A 20,250-nucleotide genomic window follows, 5' to 3' on the forward strand; every position below is an offset into this window, starting at 1 on the left:
CACGTTAGGTTCCACACACGTTCAGGGTTCTGCCTGGCCCTCGCTGTTCGATTCCGGGCGCCCGGTTGAAAGTTAAGCACGTTCTGTATAGCAATTGTTTGTTCAGAGAAGCTCACTTGACTCGTTGCTACCGACGTCATACGCGAGGCTCCGACTTCCGCTGTCCACCTATCGCTCTTCCCACGTTCACCTTCCTTCACCTGCAGCACTCAAAGCAGACACCAGCCCGCGATGCATCCGTTCTCACTGGCGCTTGCGGTCAGGCCGTGTTCGAACCATGCACCCTCGGAGGCGGCAACTGATCTGTACAAGCATTAGGGCACCGCTTGTATAGCCTTATCTAGCCCGTATCCAATCAACGTCGCACGTGAGATGAACTGCTCACCCTAGCTTTGCTGCAGGTACTCCGGGCGGCGAAGAGCGACGACGGTTCCAGGGCTTCACCAGGATCTTTTGGCAATCACCTTCCATATGTGGAAAGGAGCTTCCGGCTTCATGTAGGCTATGGGTAAATTTAAGTGCTCCAATTCCCAGGTTTGTGGGTAGGTTTTCATACAGTTCGTCAAACAGTTGTGTCCATCCTCCGTCAAATTTCAAGATGCGCGGTACCTACACAGCAGCCGGAGTAGCTCTTCTGGCAAGCACAGCCAATGCTCAGCTGTACCCCGGCTTGAGCAAGCTCAACCACACTTGCCAGCTCCAGAAGCCTCTCCTCTCGTGCCCTTCCCAGAACGCCTCTGATGTGGACTCGTGCTGTACCGAGACCTTTGGCGGCCTCGTTCTGAGCACTCAGTTCTGGGACACCTACACTGGCCTCGAGGCTCAAGGTCAAGTTCTGCCCAAGGACACATGGAGTCTTCACGGTCTGTGGCCAGATTTTTGCAATGGCAGGTGAGTCACTCTCGCACCCCCCAGAAGCTCGTGGTTTTAATTGTATATAGCTACACGCAATACTGCGACTTGACCCGCCAGTATGACCCCATTCCCTCGCCAAACACCACCAACGGCCTTAAGAACGGCACTGTCGTCCCGGCCTACACCGGTCCCAACATCGGCACCTTCCTCGAGCCTTTTGGCCGCTACGACCTTCTGGAGTACATGAATACGTACTGGATCGCACAGAACCAGGACAACGCCGGATTTTGGGGCCACGAGTTCAGCAAGCACGCGACGTGCTTCAGCACCTTCAACACGCCCTGCTACGGCCCGCAGTACCGGCAGCACGAGGACGTGATCGACTTCTTCGAGACGGCCATCAAGTACTACCAGCGCTTCCCGACGTACAAGTGGCTCAAAGCCAAGAAGATCGTTCCGTCCAACAGCACCACGTACTCGTACACCGACTTCAAGGACACGCTGGCCAAGAAGCACGGTGGCATTCCCTTCATCGGCTGCTCCGGCCCGCGCTTCAACGCCACCGCCGCCGGCAACCACACCACGGACAACGGCTACACCGTCCTCAGCGAGGTGTGGTACTACGAGCACGTCTACGGACGGCCTCAGGAGGGCAAGACGGTCCCTGTCGATGCGAGCGCGACGTATCAGACCAACTGCGCGAAGACCAAGGGCGCTATCCACTACTACCAGCGCAGCAATGGGTCGGAGAAGGTCCCTGCCGTGCCGTTTGCCGGGTAGTTAGCTTGTAGCCGTATGGACGTATAATCTTGGATTTATCTAGAAATACTGATGTGTATTCGTGTACATCAGCTGCACATGCTACAGTCCAAGTATGACATGCTACACTTTCACCGCATAAACATGAGAACATCTTGGTGTACCACTTACAATGCTATAGCTACCCTATTATTTGTTTCCCTTTTTTTTTTTTTTTGAAACTCACTACACCCCAGCCCATCTCCGCAGTCCACTACACTACACTGCTCCACCATGCAACTCCCACCCCCAATATAGCCCGCCGTGCACTGTGCGCGTGCCAAAACAGCAGCTATCGCCCACGTCCCCGTTCCTGTCCCCGTCCTCGTCGGCCCAGCCGCTGCGGATCCGGACTCGCTTCTCCAGCAGCCAGCTATCGTACGACTGCGGGCGTGTGCTACTTGCATGATCATGCTTTTTGGTGTTTGTGTCGGGGTTGGGGGTTCCTTGGCGCGTGACGGGGTAGCCAAGGCTCTCTGCGGCGCGCAATCGCGCTTCGTTTGCGTCGAGTGGAGTGGTGGTGGTGGTGGTGGTGGTGGTGTTATCCCATTCCGCCATGTGTGAACCAAGGCGAGGCACGACTTGACTGTCGCCCTGACTGCCGTCTCGACGGTCTTGGGGCTCAAAACTCAAACTCGCCGCGAAACCGCTCGACGTCCATGCCCGGGCCGACGATGTCGCTGAGGTCGCGGCGGCCCATCTGGCCAAACACGCGGCGCAGCGTGTCGTACAAGTTCGTGCTCTGGTTCTGGTGGATCATGTTGTCGAGTTGCGACTCGGAGACGCCGTCGCCGACGACCTCGCGCGCCTTCTCCTTGCCCTCGGCTTCGACGACCTTGTGCATGGCCAGGGCGCCGAGCAGGTGCTGCGCGGCTTCGGTGAAGCAGCCAATGTTGATGCAACTCACGCCGAGGTTGTAGCGGGCGCGCACAAAGTTGGGCCGCAGGGCGAGCGCGCGCGAGTACGCGTCGATGGCCTCCTCCGAGCGTCCTGAGTTGGCCAGTGTTGCTCCGAGCCGGTTCCAGAGCAGGTGCACCTGTCCGCTCGAGTTGGAGACGCCTGACTCTGTGGATGCGAGGGCGGCGCCGAAGCAATCCACTGCCTTGTCGTACTCCTCCACGCCGTAGAAGAGCACGCCGAGCCCAACCTGGACGTCTGGGTCCATTTGCTCGCCGCTGGGTGAGAGCTGGGCGGCTTCAATGTACAGGTTTGTGACTTTCTCGTGGAGCAGGTGGCGGTCTGTGAATCCCATGTCCGTGTCTGAACTTAGTGGTTCTTTGATAAGCGAAGGGTACTTTGTTGCAAGCCAGCGCTCGAGGGTGCGGTAGGCAGTGCTCTCGTAGCCTTCGTTTGTGTAGGACACCGCCAGACCCATCAAGGCTTCGAGGTTGGACGGATCCTGTTTGAGGGCGTGTTCGAGGGCGCGAATGGCGGGCGTTTCCTTTTCGTTCTGGGCTTGCGATTCGCCCAGCTTGACCCAGGCAGCGATGTGGTTGGGATCTTTTTGGACGGCGGCCTCGAAAGCAAGCGCTGCGAGGGAGAGGTTGCCGCCGTCTTCCATGATCTTGACGCCTTCCTCGAAGGGGTTTGTGACGTTCTTGAACAGGTTCTCCTGCTCGAAGAGGTAGTCGCCCATGGACGGATCGCGGACGGAGTGTGTGTTGAGGCCGTCGAACCCTTCCCACTGGTCCAGGTCGCCCATGTGCATGCCGTCGGCGAAGTTGGACTCGTCGGCAAGGTGTCTAGCGCGTGAAGTCTCAGCTTGGATTCCCTTCCAGACGGACTCAAAGTCGCCAAAGTCGACCTCTTCTACTGACCTGTCCATTTCGTTCAGCTCCGTCTCGATGTTCTTGTTGGCCTCTGCGTCCAGCGCGTCGAGGTCCTGCCGGTCGGTCTGCTCGAGCTGTGCAAAGTGGGCCTCCCAGTCCTGGTCGTCGAGCTCCACCATGCGCTCCTTGCCCTTGGCCGAGGCCTGCATCGGCTGCTGGAAGTTCTGCGGCGCGTACGGCTGCTGCATCATGCCCATTCCGCCCATACCCATGCCCATACCCATACCCATGCCCATGCCCATGCCCATGCCCGTGTTCTGCATCGGTCGCTGGTAGCCCATCATCGAGGGCTGGGCGGCGGCAGAGGGGCTCGCCGTCCGCTCGCTCGCGTTCATCTGCTGGAACTTGGCAAACTCGGCGGGGTTGAAGCCTGCCGGTCGCTGCTCTGGCATGGAGGGCCCCATCTGTGGCGCCTGCATGCCTGGGTCGAACTCGGCTGCCCACGCAGGCGACCCGCTGTGCTGCGTGCGCTCCAGCTCTCGCCGCATCTGCTCCATGGCGAACGGAGACGCGGGGCCCGGGCCTTGGGGCAGCTGTGCGTTCTGCTGCATAAACTCGTTCATCATCTGCGCACCATTAGCTACGCTTCGTGTCTGTAATGCTCCGTACGTACGCCGTCTTGCGGCCCACCCATCTGCTGGCTGCGCATGCCCTCCTGCATGCCGCCCGGCCCGCGCCCGACCAGGCGGTCTCGCTGCAGAGACTTGTCATCCTGGACGTGCTTGGTGAACTGGCTGAGCGGGTTGGCGCCCGTCGAGCACTCTGCGCCGCCGAGAAAGGACATGGCGGGAAAGAAGGATGCGGCAAAGGAAGAGTGGCAATGCTAGGACGCCGTGTCAAATGCGACAGAAGAAGAGTTTGTGATACAGACAGGGTGGTTGCAACATGGCAGAGGCAACCTGTGCGGCACATTGATCAGCAACTCATGGATGGGGTAGCGTAGTGGGGCGTGTGGAGGCCGACCGACCTCGGCTTTCCGCGCGTGTCCGCTTGTGGCCATCAGATGCGGTGACTATCTGGGTAGCAGCGGTAGTCTTGCAGTGTGGAAGCCATCGTTGGCCCTTGAGCAGATTAGAAATCCTCTTCGTTGCCAAGCAGTCATGTTGTACTTGCAGTCTTGCATCCATCTACAACCATTCACTGGCTATGTTCGTTGTGATGGATGCTATGAAAATGCTGGCCATGGGCGTGGATGCTGGCCATGGGCGTGGATGCTACGGTGATGCTTCTTACCGAGTGCAAGATGACGCAATCGAAGACTGTGCTTGTGGATTCATTCATTCGGTACGCAACACACCGCCCTCATGTCAGTACAGTAGGATATAGGTGACAAGAACGCCCAACACTCCTCTACTATGGTACACGCCTGGCTATCAACACAATACAGAATGACAGAGAAGAAGAGCCAAGGGCATCGACGCTCCCGCCGATCAAGCTTTTGAAGTCATCCATGCAAACGCAACGCCCTACTGTCCCTCCTGTCCGTCCTGGGCAGAGTCGTTCCTCTTGGGCCTCGAGGCGCGCTCGTTGCTGGACTTGCTGAAGTCGACGCGGAGCTGCCTGCCGTAGATGACCTTCTCCCTCAGAAGCTCGCGGGCCTTGGTGGCGCTGGCAACGTCGACAAAGTCAGCATGGGCGAAGCCTCTGGGCTGGCCGGTCCTGCGGTCGATGGCGACGCGGACGTCCATGACGTTGCGAATGTCGCGGAACAGGTCGTTCAGGTCCTTGTCGGACATCTCAAACGACATGTTGCCGATGAAGAGCGTCTTGGCGGGAGGGTTCTCCTCCTGGCGGCCGGTGGGGCTGCGCGTCATGGAGCTGTTTCTGGCCTTGTGGAACTGGCAGACGAGGTTGCGGCCCTCGAAGACCTGCATGTCGAGGTTGTCGATGGCGGTCTGGGCGTCGGCGATGTTCTTGAACTCGACGTAAGCGAATCTTGGGCACGGTCAGTATCCTGCATGCAGAGAAAGGACAGGTGCTGCTCACCCTCGGCTCAGGCCCCGGTTGTCGTAGATGATCTTGACGTTCTCGATCTCGCCGAATCGCGAGAAGACGCGCTTGATCTGGTCGGCGGTGACTTCATAGTACAGGTTGCCGACGTAGAGGACGTTGTTGGGCGGCGCATCTCCGCCAGCGGTCCTCTTGGGCCTGCCTGCGGGCTTCTCTGCGGCCTCGGCGACAGCGTTGAGCGCGTCCGCATCGACAGTCTCGGCAGCGTTGGTGGGCTCGGCCTGGGCGTCCTTCTGCACCGGTGTCAGGCCATCCTCGGTGATGGGCTCGGCGATGGTCTGCGCAAAGTCCTCGGGCGCCGCCACCTCCTCCTTCTTCACGACATCGTCGCTGGCGAATCTCCTCTGGAACGCAGAGACGGCCCACTTCTGCGACTGTAGGCGGAAGGCAGGTGTGAGGGTGGTGATGGAACGGGGGGTTGCGAGGAAGGCCTTGGAGGGAGTCGCGCTGATGGCGCGGACGGCAGAGCGGCGGAGAAGAAACCTGGCGGGGGTTAGACGATGCAGACGGAGTGCAGCGGCGAGGCAGCTTACATGATGGCGGTGGAGGGAAGAAATGGAAAACAAGAACAGTGCTTGGGTATCTTGTATCTGGACACTGGAGATGGCCAAATTTTCGAGAGGTAGAGAAGCTACTAGCGCGAGGCGCGTAGACGGAAAAGCAGAAGCACGTGATGTCTGAGGATCGATGATCCAAGGACTTGAGGGGCTACCAACGACTGACATACTACGTAGTCTACTGTTGTGCACACATCAATGCAAACGCTGCTTCACCACGCCATTGCAGACCATATCAAGACTACATGCACGTCTGGCTTCCATGTTGGAGTCGAGTCTTGCATGCGATCACTGGACACATGACGGTGCTCGACTGGATGTACTCCAGTTGGACTGTCGAATGCAGACATGATACAAGAAATTCTCTATCACGATGTCATTGTTCGTTGTGCACAGCAAGAATGCAACCGCGCCGTAGCCCGGGAGCTTCGACCGCGCCGGCGCCCCTTGCCGAGGGCGAGCACCGAGGACAGGCACCTACTTTGGCATGTCGTGATGGAGCGCTGTCTCAAAGCTCCCGGCACTGTGCAGCAGCAGTCTGCAGTCTGCAATATTCTCATGGCCAGTGTCTACTATTGTTATGACCAGTCACTACTATTCTTCTAACTAGTCTCTCCTACTCTTATGACCAGTCACTACTATTCTTCTAACTAGTCCCTCCTACTCTTACGACCAGTCTCTCCTACTCTTATAACCAGTCTCCAGTATTCTCATGACCAGTCCCCAATACTCTCATGACCAGTCTCCAATACTCGCATGACCAGTCTCCAATACTCGCATGACCAAAAACCCCCTCTTGTGTGACGCATCCAGCAGATCGACGGCCACTCAGGATGCTACGGGACCTGGCGACAGTCACCGCGGCATCGGAGGGGTCCGACAGCGCGTTGCTCCCATCGTTTCGGTTTCTGCCCAGGTCCCCGCAAAAGCCGTAACATCGACGCAAAATGTGCAGCGGTACCATGCGAGGCAGTACGTGACGGCAACGCTGAGACGCGCTGCTCGCTGCTCGCTGCTCGCTGCTCTCTGCTAATCGAGTGCACAGGACCGTTCGATGCAGACGCCGACGGCTCTCCAGCGCTGGGCCCCACGCTCAGCCATGACCCCACGCTGTCCTCGGACGACGACGAGTACGGCGCTGACCTGTCTGACCCCGAGGCGGACAACGGCGACCTTGCGCAAGGGTTCACCGGTGCGACTGCAACCGCAGAGGGCACGAGCCTCCATGGCGACCACGACGACGGCGGCGACGACGACGGCATGCTGCCCCGCGACAAGCAGCGCAAGACGGCCTTCTACGACTACACGGCCGAGAAGCAGATGAGCCACACCGAGGCAAAGCAGTTCTACCAGCGCCACCAATGGGAGACGCAGCACGGGGGCTCCCAGGCCAGCGACGCCTACAGCCCAGCCCTGCGCGCGAGGACGTTCCCTGCCAACTTTGGCGCTGCAGACGGCATGAGCATCCGGTCGCGCAAGAGCAACGTCAGCCTGGCAAACCAGGGCCACCAGCAGAGCCTGCACCCGCTCGGCCAGTCACAGCACCAGCAGTCACAGCACCAGCAGTCACACTACCAGCAGTCACACTACCAGCAGTCACAGGACCCTCGTTCGCAAAAGGGTAGCCAGGCCGGCGATGTCTTCCTCCACGCCGACCAAGAAGCGCGAGACCAGTCCAGGCACCCCGCCCTACCACAGGAAGACAAGCCTCTGCTCGCAGACCAAGGCATACACGGCGCAGGAGCAGGCGTGGGAGTTGGCTCAGGCGCAGGTGGCTTTGCCATGTCCGACTCGAGCGTGACCGCCGAGCTCAGCGCCATCTACACCAACGTGCAGAAAGTGCTCGATCTCCGCCACAAGTACATACGCCTGTCGCTGCAGCACGACTTCGACAACCCCCGAGACGACCCCGGCTGGAAAATCTACCCGCCCCACCCAGAGCCCGTGTGGAACGACTCGTCCAAGGAGCGCCGCAATGCCTCGAGCAGCCTCCAGAGCAGCACCGTCTTGGAGCCGGCAGAGCAGCCGCCCAAGGCACCCCGCAAGATGGGCACCAACATTGGCGAGGACTTCTTCATGGAGGACCTGCTGCCTCTCCCTGGTCCGTCCGAGATGGCCTTCCGCATGGACAGCGGCGGCGTGTTCCAAGTCTACGAGAACGCAAAGTCTGCTGAGCTCGACACGCCGATCGTCTCCATTCCGACCCTGCGGGAATTCTACATTGACCTGGACGCCATTCTCGAGATCTCCTCTGACGGGCCGAGTAAGAGCTTCGCATTCCGCAGACTCCAATACCTGGAAGGCAAATTCAACCTCTACTACCTCCTGAACGAGTACCAGGAGATCGCCGACAGCAAAAAGGTGCCGCACAGGGACTTCTACAACGTGCGAAAGGTCGACACGCACGTTCATCACTCGGCATGCATGAACCAGAAGCATCTGCTGCGCTTCATCAAGTCCAAGATGAAGAAGTCGCCCGACGAGGTGGTGCTGTTCCGTGACGGCAAGCACCTCACGCTCAGGGAGGTTTTCGAATCCATCAACCTCACCGCGTACGACCTCAGTATCGACACGTTAGACATGCACGCGCACACCGACTCGTTCCACCGCTTCGACAAATTCAACCTAAAGTACAACCCCATTGGTGAATCGCGTCTCCGAACAATCTTCCTCAAGACAGACAACTTCATCAAGGGCAGGTACCTTGCCGAGATCACCAAGGAGGTCATCTCCGATTTGGAGTCCAGCAAGTACCAGTTCGTTGAGTGGCGCATCTCCATCTACGGCCGCGACCTCGACGAATGGGACAAGCTTGCAGCGTGGGTCGTCGACAACAAGCTTTTCTCGCCCAACGTGAGATGGCTGATCCAGGTCCCTCGTCTGTTCGACGTGTACAAAGCCACTGGGCTGATGCACGATTTTGAAGAGGTCGTTCGCAACGTCTTCCAACCGCTGTTCGAAGTGACAAAGGATCCGTCCAGCCATCCGAAGCTTCACATCTTCTTGCAGCGAGTCATCGGTTTCGACAGCGTCGACGACGAGAGCAAGGTCGAGCGACGCATGTACAGGAAGTTCCCCACCCCCAAGGAATGGACGACGAAGCAGAACCCGCCTTACAGCTACTGGATGTACTACCTCTTTTCCAACATTGCGTCACTGAATGTGTGGAGGAAGCAGCGTGGCTTCAACACCTTCTCGCTCCGCCCTCACTGCGGAGAGGCTGGCGACACCGACCACTTGGCTGCCGCTGTCCTGTGCTGCCACAGCATCAGCCACGGTCTGCTGCTTCGCAAGGTGCCTCTGCTGCAGTACATTTTCTACCTGGAGCAGATTGGTGTGGCCATGTCGCCGCTGAGCAACAACGCGCTCTTCCTGGCGTACGAGCGGAATCCGTTTATTAGTTACTTCCGACGAGGCCTCAACGTGTCACTGTCAACCGACGACCCGCTGCAGTTTGCTTTCACCAAGGAGCCGCTGATCGAGGAGTACTCGGTAGCAGCGCAGATCTACAAGCTGAGTGCGGTCGACATGTGCGAGCTTGCCAAGCACTCTGTCGAGCAAAGCGGCTTCGAGCACATTGTGAAGAAGAAGTGGCTGGGCAGCAACTACCACCTCCCCGGCGTTGCAGGCAACGACATGGCACGATCCAACGTGCCCAGCGTTCGCGAAGCGTTCAGACACGAGACGCTGATGCAGGAGCTTTCCATGATCGATCGGTACACGCGCGCCGCCAACGCCCAAGCCCACGATCTCACAATGTCCAACCTCGAGCCGGAGCAACAAGCACCTCAGACCCCCAAGACACACCATGCCACACACCCAGGCTCGCCAGCTCCGTCGCAGCCGTCGGCCAGCCAGGCTCACGAGCAAGACAAGACGTTCTCGACTCTCCCCCCGGGCGCCATGTCAGGCCGCTTCCTTCCCGCCCAGCAGGCGCGGCTGAACCCGTCAGCATCTGCGACCGATATCGCAAGCATGCCGACCCAGCCAGCGTCCCCCACGGCAGCCAACACGCGCACGTCCAGCGTGACGATCAGCCCGAGTATCGTAGCAGCGTCTGCGCCCGCAGTGGGCTCGCAGCCAGCCGAGCCAGACTCTGGCTCAACCCGCACATCGAGCCAGGTGAACCTCGACGGCGAGCCTAGGATCTTCCCGGGGGTGGTTAGCAGGAGGCGGCGCAGCAGCCTGCGCAGCAGCCATGTTGAGGACGGCGAGGACGGCCACTCTGGCCTGCACCGCGTGCACACGGAGCCTGCCGTGTAGGAGCAGGACAGGGAGGAGGAGGAGGAGGAGGAAGAGGAGGAGGAGGAAGAGGAGGAGGCATTGTAGTCACGATGAGGGATGGTAGATGAGGAGGCATTGTAGAGACGATGAGGGATGGTAGACTGCTATTGGCGAGATTCGGAAACCCGTTGTCATGATTACCAGAGTATCGACTACTTGGCTGTAGTGAATATCCAGAAGAAAGCAGCACACTGCCATGACTACGATTCGTGAAGCCGCCCCGCTAGGATGGGAAACGCACCTTCCCACTCCAGCTAGACCCGTTCTTGCGTCTTCAAACAGATACGTACCACTATGAACGAATCGCGCACCTATCTATACCTTTGCACCATCCACCCTCGAGGACCACACGCTATAAGACAAGGCCGCACGCCAACCCCCCTTTAAACAAAAAGAGCAAAGAGAAACCAAAAAATAAAAAGGAGAGAAGAAGAAAAATGCAACGTCTCACCGTCCTCCCACGCCCAGGTAGCAGCACACAGGCCCCGCAACCCCCGATTCCCGGCCCGTCGGAATCCGCGTTCCGGGACGTCTTCCCTTTTCCCCTTTTCCCCGAAGCGCGGTACCTGGATACCGAGGTGGGGAGGGCGGCGTATTACGTGTTTCTGCCGTTGGCATCGTCGTCTCCAGGGCTTTCTTCTGCGCCTATGGGAGTAGAGGCAGAGGTAGAGGCAGAGGCAGAGGCAGAGGCAGAGGCAGAGGTAGAGGTAGAGGTAGAGGTAGAGGTAGAGGTAGAGGTAGAGGTAGAGGTAGAGGTAGAGGTAGAGGTAGAGTCAGCAGCTCCATCTCGCGTCCTGCTCCTCCACGGTGTGCAGACACCCGCTCTGGGGCTCCTGCCGCTGGCTGCCGCGCTGAGGGAAGAGGTGCCCCGTGCGGTGTTTGTGCTGGTTGATCTGTGGGGCCATGGACTCTCCGATACGCCTGTTGTGGCGCACGAGGGGAGGTTGTTCGCCGGGTTGGTTGAGCGGGTGCTTGGGCATCTTGGGTGGGCTGGTGAGGGGGTAGGGGAGGAGAAGGTGGCGGTCGTGGGGTATAGCTTTGGGGCTGTGGTAGGGTTGGAGTGGCTTACTTCTTTCTCTTCTTGTTCCTCTTCTTCTTCTTCTTCTTCTTCTTCTTCTTCTTCTTCTTCTTCTTCTTCTTCTACCTCACCTTGTACTACCTCACCTCTTGCTGCGCGAGAAAAGAAAGGAAATCAACACATCCACAGCTTCACGCTCGTCGCGCCCGCGGGCCTGATGCGAAGAAGCTGGTTCGAGGCGCAGCAGCAAGAGTGGCTGAGCACAGCGTGTCGAGGGGAGGACGAAGCTAGGGCGGCAGAGTGGGTGGTTCGCACGCTCGAAGGCGGCGAGTTACACGTGCCGTCGGACTGGCGCGATCGAGTGCGCAAGGGCGAGGTGGTGGCGGAGAAGCTGAGGGCGTGGCAGATGCAGCACCACGCAGGGCATAGGGCGAGCGTGGTGGGTATTTTCAGGGACGGAGGGGTGTTGGATAACGATGCGTTGTTTGCACGGGCGGGCCAGTTGGGGATGCCGGGCTTGGTGGTGCTGGGGGAGGATGACGGGCTGAGTAGCGAGGAGGAGGTGGTGAGGTTTGGGTGGGAGGTCAGGGTTGTGCCCAGGGCTGGGCATGCGGTGGTTAGGGAGAGGGCGGGGGAGGTTGCGGAGCATGTTGCGGCGTTTTGGAGGGGGGGGTGTGGGAGTGATTTGAAGCGACTTGAGACTTGATTCTGAGACTCGATGATTCTAAAAAGATTTATAATTCTGAACAACTTGATAGTTCCCAAGAGACTTGTGATTCCAAAGACTCAACAATTCAAGACTTAACAATTCAGGACATAATAATTCAAGACTCAACAATTCAAAACTCAACAATTCAAGACTCAACAATTCAGAAAACTCAATAATTCCGAAGAGTCAGATTCCTCACGGACGACCACAATCAAGAAACCTTATCGAATCAACTTTCCTCCCAATCATCTACACGCCCCCATATCTGCAAGCTGATCTGCAGCGCCTGCAGCTGGGAAACGCACGAGCCAGAGCCAGGGCAGGGCCAGCCAGGGCAGGGCCAGGCAGGGCCAGACAGGGCCGACGTGTCCATGCAGTCGTGCACGGCGGCCAGGAGGTCCGGCGACGAACCCGCAGGCGTGGACGGGTAGCTCATAGGGTACCGGGACCAGCACGGCGGGCGGGGGCTGCGAGTGGCTGGCTTGGATTTTACGTCAGACGGTGAACGGTGTGGATGCGCGTATGAGCAGGTGAGGCGTGGCTTGGGGCTGCTGGACAGCGCATGCAGAGTAGGCCGGGCTGGCGAGGGCCTGTGGATGGCGCTGAGCGGTTGCATGGGAGGGAGCAGTAGACTCTGATGTGTTGTGTTTTGTCTTGACGGTCAGGTTCTCTTGAGGGTCATGTTTTCTAGAGGGTCATGTTTCTTGACGGTCAACGGTCATGTTTCTTGACGGTCAACGGTCATGTTTCTTGACGGTCAACGGTCATGTTTCTTGACGGTCAACGGTCATGTTTTCTTGAGGGTCATGTTTCTTGACGGTCATGTTTCTTGACGGTCAACGGTCATGTTGTGTCACAAGAATGGATACGCATGGTCGAGTGGAGTGGAGTCCAGTAGCCGGCACGGGCCGACTCAGCACAAGCTGTGCCTGAGCGGCGGCGTCACTCGGTCGTCCAAGCTCCTTCACGGCAGCGTCGCAAGCCCGGCTGATTGGCGGGCGCGTCGGGTGGTGACGAAGGTCCCAGGCCGCACGTCGTGGGCGCGCAAGGCAAGACTTCACGACCGACAACAACAGCACGGCCCAGCGCAGCACAGCACACACAGCCAGAGACGCACTCCCCCGCCCGCTAGCCCCAACCACGGCTGCAGTCCCGCCCTCGCCCTCGCACTCGCACTCGCACTCGCACTCGCACCCGCACGACTCGCACTCGCACTGCACTCGCACCGCGCTCGTCACGCGCACCCGCACTCGCACACTCGGCACCGTGAGCCAGCCCGTGGCCGTAGCCTCTGTCGCACACACGGCGCTGTCTTCACCGTACGCGCGCCGCCTCTGAATGCGCGCTGCCTGATCTGTCGCGCCCAGCTAACCGCATCGTCCCCCAGCCCTCCCCCCCCCCTCGTTACACGGCCTGCGCGCTCGCCCGGCCAGTGACGTGGTCGCCAACAAATCACTGCGCCGTCCGCCAGCGCCCGCCAGCGCACACGCTCGCTCAACGCCCGCCTCCCGCCCAGCTGCCCCTGTCGGCCGCCGAATAAACATGTCGTCGACCCCGCCCAAGAAGGACGGTGTGGAACCGCCTCAGTCGCCTGACGACGACCACCACATGGACAGGAACGCTGAGGATACACAAGCCCACGCTCTCGGCTACGAATTCGAGGTCAAGGAGCAGGACCGATGGCTGCCAATCGCAAACGGTGCGTCCCCTCCCTCCTGCTTTTGCTCGTTTTGATTTGCCTGCTTTCCCCCGTCGAGCTGTTGGCTCCGCGTCTGCCGTCTGCCGTCTGCCGTCTGCCCCTCGATCTGCGTCTGCCGTCTGCCGTCTGCCCCTCGATCTGCGTCTGCCGTCTGCCGTCTGCCCCTCGATCTGCGTCTGCCGTCTGCCGTCTGCCCCTCGATCTGCGTCTGCCCCTCGATCTGCACCTGCCGCTGCACCTGCCGCTGCACCTGCCGCCAACGCCCCCCCCTGCAGCAGCCACCATGTCGTCCTCGTCCCCACACTCGTCCCCACTCCAAAACGCCTCCCAGAGCAATGCCGCGTCGGACGCTAACATTCGTAATTTCGCTCCAGTCGCCCGCATCATGAAGACGGCCCTGCCGGAGAACGCAAAGATTGCCAAGGAAGCAAAAGAATGCATGCAAGAGTGCGTGAGCGAGTTCATCTCCTTCATCACCAGCGAGGGTCAGTCCTGCACCCTGCCTCTCTCACCCCCCGCTCATCCACCCAGCCTCCGAAAAGTGCCAGCAGGAGAAGCGCAAGACGGTCAACGGCGAGGACATTCTCTTCGCCATGACCTCGCTGGGCTTCGAGAACTACTCCGAGGCCCTCAAGATATACCTGTCGCGGTACCGCGAGGTAAGCTGCCCACCTCCCCTTTGTCGCCTGTCTCTCCTTTGTGAACACATGTGGCAAGACGTTTTCTGAACTTGGTATTGATTGGTGCCATGAGACCCTCCTCGCAAATCAGAACAAGCCTACCGGCCCATTCGGTGCGCCTGGGTCCAGCGCCAACCCGTCCGCCGGAGAGAACGCCCAGCAGCATGTTCTGAGCGCCGACCAAGACATGGCCGACGACGGCTCCACCGCCTTTGGCTACAGCGTCCACAACGGAAACGGCTCCGCCGACTACTAGCACACGACCGCCCGACCCGAGTTCGAGCGGGTCCCTGCTGTGTGGGCGGCCTTCGCTGCCCTCGAGGGCCAAGAGCGTGTCTGCTGCCACCCGCCCTGAGCGAGACGAACGAATTCAGATTGTGCAGTGTAGGTCTGACGGCTGGGATCTGGGGCACAGGGCACCCTCACCCCCGTCTAGCCAAGCGACAGAGGGTCAGTCATTTGGATAGGCATCTTCCTAGTCAGGTTATTGTATTAGATCTTTGTTTGCCCATGCTGATTCACTGTGATGCCCTTCTTCTCACCACCTCAGTACGTTGAGCCCGACATGGACCAACCACCTGATGCAGACGACGACGCCGCTCCTGTCGCCGCCGCCGCCGCCGCCGCCGCCGCCGCCGCCTGCCGCTTCGCTATCAGTTCGCTCAGCGGAATTTCGTCTTCCTGCTCGTCGTAGAACTCGACATCCTCGTCAACACCAAAGTCCTGCAATCTCTCCCCCTCGGCATTCCGCCATCCTTCCTCGCCCTCCCCCTCGTCTCCGTACTTCCTGCCCTCGTCTTCTGCCTCTTCACTCGCAACGTCTCCATCATCCTCATCATCATCCTCATCGTCGTCGTACTCATCCAAGCCGTGCCCACCCTCCTCCCTCGCCCTCTCCAACCGCTCGACAAACGGCCTCCGCCGCCTCACCTCATCCTGCGCCTGCCTAGCCCGGAACGCAGCCAGCGTGTCCTCGGTCCCCAGCTGCGCGTCGCGGAACGTAAAGGCAGGCCCGTCCTCGTTGACGCGGCGGCGGTACGCGCGATCCGGGTCCGGGGGCGGCCAGGTCGTGGCGGCGTCTTCGAAGCCGTTGGTCGCGAACTGCAGGCCCGACGCGAGGGGCGGTGTGGGCGCGAGGGGGTTGAGCCAGGACAGAGGGTTGGCAGAGCCCATGCCCTGCGCGACGTTGGACAGGATGCCAATGTCAAAGGGGAACTCCTGCCGCTTGATGCGCAGCGTGCTGCCGTCGGGCGTGCGGAGGTAGCCGCCGAAAGCGCGCGCCCGCCGCAGCAGCGTCCTGTGGCGCTCGATTTCCCAGCCTTCGATCGTCGTCGTGTTGACGGCTAGGCACCAGATGTTGCGCAGCAGCAGGATGGATAGCATGAAGAGTGTTATGCTGTTGACGACTAGGGTTGTGAAGAGGTGCCCTAGTTGGAACACGGACGGGCCCAGGTACGAGGGGAGCTCGCGGCTGCTCCAGAGGTGCGCGATGCGCGTGAACAGGAAGGATTCGAGCAGGGAGAGCCCGATGCTGGTGTAGAAGAGGAAGCGCAGGAAGTGCGGGAAGGTGGTGTGGGACACGCAGTTTGCAGTCCAGGGGCAGTGGTGGTCCATTTTGGGTATGCATCTGGGGGGGTGTTAGTACAAACACGCTTCTCACACATGGAAAGCCTCTCTTCAAAAACACGCAACACACCTCTTGCACTCCTTGCAGTGATGCGCCCGGGGCGGCTTCGCAGCATCGCATTTTCGACACCACTTCCTACTCTTCGCCATCTCCTCCTTCCCATCCGCACCGCTCACCGCCTCGCCAGCCCACTCCCTCGGGATCGTGCCCGGATCCACAAACACGCTCCTCGTGTACGTGATCCAGATCAAGACCAGTATCACATTCGACGCAATCAGCTCCTTCTTCGTCAGCGGTCCAGGCTCCAGGTGCTGCAGCAGCCATTGCGACGGGTAGCCGAGGAAGAAAATCAGGACGTACACGCTCGGCACGGCGAGCTGCGAGAGCGGCGGCATGGCGGGGGGGGGTGGAGGGCGGGACGGGGGAAGGTACGTCGCGGTTGGGCGCGGGGGCACGTGATGATGCTGCGCGTTGTCCCGTGTGGGTGGTGCCGACTCTCACTCCGCTTCGGCGCGCGCGCGTGACGCTTCCTCTCGACCTCGGAACTGCATTTTGCTTGTCTCGCGGCTGCAGTGATAGCCCTGTGAGGAACAAGAACAGGAACAAGAACAGGAACTGCACAGGAACAGGAACAGGATGGCGTTCCCGAGCTGGACCTTCCACCTGCTGATACCCGCGGTCGTGCTGCTGCACTTGCTTGTCTCGCCGTACACAAAGGTCGAGGAGTCGTTTAATCTGCAGGCTGTTCACGATATCCTGATCCATGGGATTCCCCGGAGCGACGTGGCTGCCTTCTTCAAGGCCAGCTACGATCACGTCTCGTTTCCTGGCAGCGTGCCCAGGACGTTTGCGGGCGCGTTGGTGCTGAGCGGGTTGGCGCGCCCGGGTTTGGCCCTGGTGGGTGATAAGGCGCAGGTGCAGGTTCTGGGTAGGGAAGCATTTTTTTTTTTGATTTTTTTTTTAAAGAAAAGAAAAAAAGAAAAGAAAAAGAAAAAGAAAAAGAAAAAGAAAAAGAGAAAGAGAAAGAGAAAAATATCAAGGACAACGGCTGACCATGTGCAGTCAGGGCGGTGCTGGGCCTGTGCAATGCCTTCTCGCTCGTTGCGTTTGGGAGAAGCGTTCACACAGCCTTTGGACCATCGGCGGGCGTCTGGTATGCTCTGTTCCAGGCAAGCCAGTTTCACGTCATCTACTACGCGTCGCGAACGCTGCCTAACATGTTTGCTTTTGTTTTCAGTGAGTCGGGCTAGCCTGGTTCACGAACGATGCTGATAGGGACAGGCAACTTTGCTCTGCGAGCTCTGCTGAATGCATACGCGGTCTCTTACAGCCGGGAAGACGTCAATCGATGGTGTCGGCTCTGTCTATACCTGCTGACCATTGCTGGCGTCGTGTTCCGCTCCGAGCTGGCTATCCTGGTCGGTACAATCACGCTCTACCTACTCGTCACCCAGCGGCTGTCCCTTATCAAGGTGGTCATCCCTGCCGGGGTAGGCGGACTGGTGATAGGTCTGCTGTGCACCACCCCGATCGACTCGTTCTTCTGGCAGTCCTTCCCGCTGTGGCCGGAGTGGATCGCCTTCTACTACAACACCATCCAGGGACACTCCGCCGACTGGGGCGTGTCGCCATGGCACTACTACTTTGCCAACGCCCTGCCACGCCTGCTTCTCAACCCGGCAACCTATCTGCTCTGCATACCCGTCGCCCTTCTGAACGCTGCCACCCGCAGACGGAGCCTTGACCTCCTTGTCCCCCTCATGTCCTTTGTAGCGCTGTACAGCTTTCTCCCGCACAAGGAGTGGCGGTTCATCGTCTACGTGGTTCCAGGCCTCACTGGCGTCTCCGCCGCAGGTGCATCGTGGATCTGGACGCGCCGGTCCAAGTCGATCGTCTACGCCCTCCTATCGCTCATCCTCGCCGCGTCAGTGCTTGTCTCTTTCGCTGCATCGACCGCCATTCTCGCCCTCTCCAGCCTCAACTACCCCGGTGGAGCAGCGCTGCACAGCCTGCACAGCCTGCACAACGGCATCTCGGATCCGGCGAAGAACCACGTCAGCGTCCACTTGGACAACCTCGCCTGCCAGACGGGCGTGACGCGGTTCCTCGAAGCCCACAGCGCGCCTCAGACCGACCTTGACGCGCTAGAGGCGCGGGACTCGCTGCAGAAGAGGACGTGGGCGTACGACAAGACGGAGGACCCGGCGGTGCTGCTCGATCCGCTGTTCTGGGCCCGGTTTGACTACGTGCTAGCAGAGCGGCCGGAGAAGGTCATCGGCAGCTGGGCGGTCGTCCACGCCGTGTACGGGTTTGGCGGCGTGCGGGTGTTGCAGCCTGGGGAGCAGAGCGGGGCGGTGGTCGAGGCGGTGGTTGGGGATCCCGAGAGTGCAGGCGCGGCAGGCGACTGGACGGAGAGGGTCGCTGGGGCGTGGAGGCGGCTGGAGGGTGTGCTCAGACAAGGCGTCTTGAGAGGGTACTGGGTGGAAGTGCGGATGGAGCCGAGGATCAGAATACTGCGGAATCAACTCAAGTAGTGGCTCGGAAGCAAGACAAACGACCGGTTCCTACACGGCTAGCTGCCCATCGTACAGCTCGCAGCCCCCCGGTTCGTAAAAGGCACTAGGTGCTCCTGTAACGCCGTGATGTGTCTTATCAGTCCCTACTATACAACGCCCAAACTCCCACCCAGCGCACGACGCAATCCACCGCCGAAGCAATCCACCGCCGACGCAATCCACCGCCGACGCAATCCACCGCCGACTACACCTGCGTACCCTGCATACCCTGCATGCCCTCTCTCCTCTCCTCCCTCGCCCCCAGCCGCTCCAGCCGCTCCGCCTCGGTGTACTTGTCCGCGTCCAGGTCCGCCCACACCTTCTTGATGTGCTCGCGCTTCTCCTTGGCCGCCTCGCGGTTCTGCCGAGTCTTCTCGAGCCGCAGCCCGCGCAGGCACATGTTGACTCTGTACTTTGCGTCTGTGCAGTTCCCGGTGACTTTCCAGAGGAAGCCGCGGGCGTGGCACTCGTCGAGCGCGGCGACGACGTCGGCGCAGCCTGGGGTTGCGTGTTAGCGTGGGCGTTGGGCGCACGGCGGGGGGAAGGCGCGCTCTTCTGGACTTCCTCCGTGTGCAGATGGGGATGCATTGTGTGCGGGCGATGTGCGGCGTGTGGTGCTCGCGGTGCGGACGGCGGGCGTGGCGTGGCGTGGCGTGGCGTGGAGCTCGATGGATGGCGGCGTCGATGGATGCCGAGAGTGGCCCATGGGCGAGGCGCAGGGTTTCGCGAACCTGGTCCATGCGCCGCGCCGACAGGAACACACTCGAGGCTCGAGCGACGTGGATGGGAGTGTTGGAATCCGTGGAATTGCTTTCTTTGCCCAAATCGGCCGGACGGTCCTTTGCGCTCTTTGCCATTTCACTTCCCGGCGCTGTCAGGTCTGCCCTGCGACCGCGGAATCTCGAGACACCACCGAGCTCTCCCCGCAACCAGCGCGCGCCGTGCCTGCAACCCACACCACTCAACATGGCGTCAAAAGCACAGCTCGACAAGCAGCAGCGTTTGTGATACATGGCCATCGCTCCCCGTTCCTACTGACCGTCGCCAGAGCTCCAGACGACGTACCAGAACTACAAGACGACACTGCAGAACATAGCGTCCAAGATCGGCGACATTGAGCAGGAGACAGAAGAGCACAAGTGCGTTGGCTCGACCTCACAATGTTGTGTAGACGTACGTGCTAACACACCACAGACTCGTGCTGGAGACGCTAGAGCCGCTGCCGGGGGGCCGCAAATGCTTCCGCATGATCAACGGCGTGCTGACCGAGCGGACCGTCGCAGACATTGTGCCCATTCTGCAGACCAACCAGGACGGGCTGAAGAAGACGCTGGAGGAGCTGGTCAAGCAGTACAAGAGCAGACAGGACGAGATGGAGAAGTGGAAGGTACGTCGAATTGTGTTGGAGGCGGGCAGAGGGGAGACTGACACTTTGCGCAGAAGAAGAACAATGTGCAGGTCGTTCAGCAGCCGGGGCAGTGAGTGTGGATGAGGAGGCGGCTCTAGGCAAAGAAGGACGCGGCCGTGTCGTGGGGGAATGAAAGGAGCCGGTCGTAGCCTTGGTCGTTGAAGTTGATATCACATTCTGTTCACGTTCAGCTCATCAAGCTCACGCTGGGTGTCGCATCC

The 20,250-nt window shown here is 59.9% G+C and overlaps 11 protein-coding genes across 11 annotated transcripts, besides 25 other annotated features; 6 read left to right on the forward strand and 5 right to left on the reverse strand.

The window, feature by feature from the left end:
* Positions 1-598: 598 nt before the first annotated feature.
* Positions 599-1,635, forward strand: EKO05_0002380 (Ribonuclease T(2); the record flags this gene model as incomplete). The annotated part of the gene is made up of 2 exons (XM_038944127.1): positions 599-891; positions 942-1,635. The coding sequence occupies 2 exons, from the start codon at positions 599-601 to the stop codon at positions 1,633-1,635; spliced, it is 987 nt and encodes a 328-aa protein (XP_038793050.1).
* A 237-nt stretch (positions 1,636-1,872) lies between these two features.
* Positions 1,873-2,211, reverse strand: EKO05_0002381 (uncharacterized protein; the record flags this gene model as incomplete). Its single annotated transcript, XM_038947492.1, has 1 exon — positions 1,873-2,211. One exon carries the CDS (start codon positions 2,209-2,211, stop codon positions 1,873-1,875), a length of 339 nt encoding a protein of 112 aa, XP_038793051.1.
* Positions 1,950-1,983: a tandem repeat.
* Positions 2,168-2,194: a tandem repeat.
* Positions 2,212-2,275: 64 nt separating the features above from the next.
* On the reverse strand, positions 2,276-4,266 carry EKO05_0002382 (Peroxisomal membrane signal receptor PTS1; the record flags this gene model as incomplete). The annotated part of the gene is made up of 2 exons (XM_038944033.1): positions 2,276-4,048; positions 4,096-4,266. 2 exons carry the CDS (start codon positions 4,264-4,266, stop codon positions 2,276-2,278), a joined length of 1,944 nt encoding a protein of 647 aa, XP_038793052.1.
* Positions 2,437-2,483: a tandem repeat.
* Positions 3,683-3,734: a tandem repeat.
* A 682-nt stretch (positions 4,267-4,948) lies between the features above and the next one.
* Positions 4,949-6,027, reverse strand: EKO05_0002383 (uncharacterized protein; the record flags this gene model as incomplete). The annotated part of the gene is made up of 3 exons (XM_059635898.1): positions 4,949-5,417; positions 5,469-5,975; positions 6,026-6,027. Coding segments are annotated over 3 exons (978 nt in total).
* A 969-nt stretch (positions 6,028-6,996) lies between these two features.
* EKO05_0002384 (AMP deaminase) lies at positions 6,997-10,312 on the forward strand (the record flags this gene model as incomplete). Its single annotated transcript, XM_038944144.1, has 2 exons — positions 6,997-7,021; positions 7,095-10,312. 2 exons carry the CDS (start codon positions 6,997-6,999, stop codon positions 10,310-10,312), a joined length of 3,243 nt encoding a protein of 1,080 aa, XP_038793054.1.
* Positions 7,046-7,080: a tandem repeat.
* Positions 7,279-7,307: a tandem repeat.
* Positions 7,784-7,821: a tandem repeat.
* Positions 10,313-10,323: 11 nt separating the features above from the next.
* Positions 10,324-10,370: a tandem repeat.
* Positions 10,371-10,770: 400 nt separating this feature from the next.
* EKO05_0002385 (uncharacterized protein) lies at positions 10,771-12,057 on the forward strand (the record flags this gene model as incomplete). The annotated part of the gene is made up of 1 exon (XM_038947493.1): positions 10,771-12,057. One exon carries the CDS (start codon positions 10,771-10,773, stop codon positions 12,055-12,057), a length of 1,287 nt encoding a protein of 428 aa, XP_038793055.1.
* Positions 10,987-11,106: a tandem repeat.
* Positions 11,410-11,475: a tandem repeat.
* Positions 12,058-12,365: 308 nt separating the features above from the next.
* Positions 12,366-12,415: a tandem repeat.
* Positions 12,416-12,767: 352 nt separating this feature from the next.
* Positions 12,768-12,850: a tandem repeat.
* Positions 12,851-13,132: 282 nt separating this feature from the next.
* Positions 13,133-13,169: a tandem repeat.
* A 48-nt stretch (positions 13,170-13,217) lies between these two features.
* Positions 13,218-13,316: a tandem repeat.
* Positions 13,317-13,520: 204 nt separating this feature from the next.
* Positions 13,521-13,582: a tandem repeat.
* Positions 13,583-13,602: 20 nt separating this feature from the next.
* On the forward strand, positions 13,603-14,695 carry EKO05_0002386 (transcriptional activator hap3; the record flags this gene model as incomplete). The annotated part of the gene is made up of 4 exons (XM_059635899.1): positions 13,603-13,759; positions 14,134-14,244; positions 14,291-14,418; positions 14,513-14,695. The coding sequence occupies 4 exons, from the start codon at positions 13,603-13,605 to the stop codon at positions 14,693-14,695; spliced, it is 579 nt and encodes a 192-aa protein (XP_059491882.1).
* Positions 13,830-13,954: a tandem repeat.
* Positions 13,962-14,013: a tandem repeat.
* A 290-nt stretch (positions 14,696-14,985) lies between the features above and the next one.
* EKO05_0002387 (Protein S-acyltransferase) lies at positions 14,986-16,461 on the reverse strand (the record flags this gene model as incomplete). The annotated part of the gene is made up of 2 exons (XM_038943974.1): positions 14,986-16,066; positions 16,136-16,461. 2 exons carry the CDS (start codon positions 16,459-16,461, stop codon positions 14,986-14,988), a joined length of 1,407 nt encoding a protein of 468 aa, XP_038793057.1.
* Positions 15,046-15,085: a tandem repeat.
* Positions 15,172-15,213: a tandem repeat.
* Positions 15,264-15,303: a tandem repeat.
* A 191-nt stretch (positions 16,462-16,652) lies between the features above and the next one.
* Positions 16,653-16,703: a tandem repeat.
* EKO05_0002388 (Dolichyl-P-Man:Man(7)GlcNAc(2)-PP-dolichol alpha-1,6-mannosyltransferase) lies at positions 16,703-18,600 on the forward strand (the record flags this gene model as incomplete). The annotated part of the gene is made up of 3 exons (XM_038944203.1): positions 16,703-16,994; positions 17,129-17,302; positions 17,348-18,600. 3 exons carry the CDS (start codon positions 16,703-16,705, stop codon positions 18,598-18,600), a joined length of 1,719 nt encoding a protein of 572 aa, XP_038793058.1.
* Positions 17,006-17,028: a tandem repeat.
* Positions 17,029-17,097: a tandem repeat.
* A 226-nt stretch (positions 18,601-18,826) lies between the features above and the next one.
* On the reverse strand, positions 18,827-19,209 carry EKO05_0002389 (uncharacterized protein; the record flags this gene model as incomplete). The annotated part of the gene is made up of 2 exons (XM_059635900.1): positions 18,827-19,119; positions 19,173-19,209. The coding sequence occupies 2 exons, from the start codon at positions 19,207-19,209 to the stop codon at positions 18,827-18,829; spliced, it is 330 nt and encodes a 109-aa protein (XP_059491883.1).
* Positions 18,896-18,934: a tandem repeat.
* Positions 19,210-19,252: 43 nt separating the features above from the next.
* Positions 19,253-19,283: a tandem repeat.
* A 121-nt stretch (positions 19,284-19,404) lies between these two features.
* EKO05_0002390 (Cochaperone prefoldin complex subunit) lies at positions 19,405-20,103 on the forward strand (the record flags this gene model as incomplete). Its single annotated transcript, XM_038944050.2, has 4 exons — positions 19,405-19,621; positions 19,670-19,760; positions 19,816-20,008; positions 20,062-20,103. 4 exons carry the CDS (start codon positions 19,405-19,407, stop codon positions 20,101-20,103), a joined length of 543 nt encoding a protein of 180 aa, XP_038793060.2.
* Positions 20,104-20,250: the final 147 nt, after the last annotated feature.

Source organism: Ascochyta rabiei, chromosome 3 (genome assembly GCF_004011695.2).
Source record: "Ascochyta rabiei chromosome 3, complete sequence".
NCBI classification, from domain to species: Eukaryota; Fungi; Ascomycota; class Dothideomycetes; order Pleosporales; family Didymellaceae; genus Ascochyta; species Ascochyta rabiei.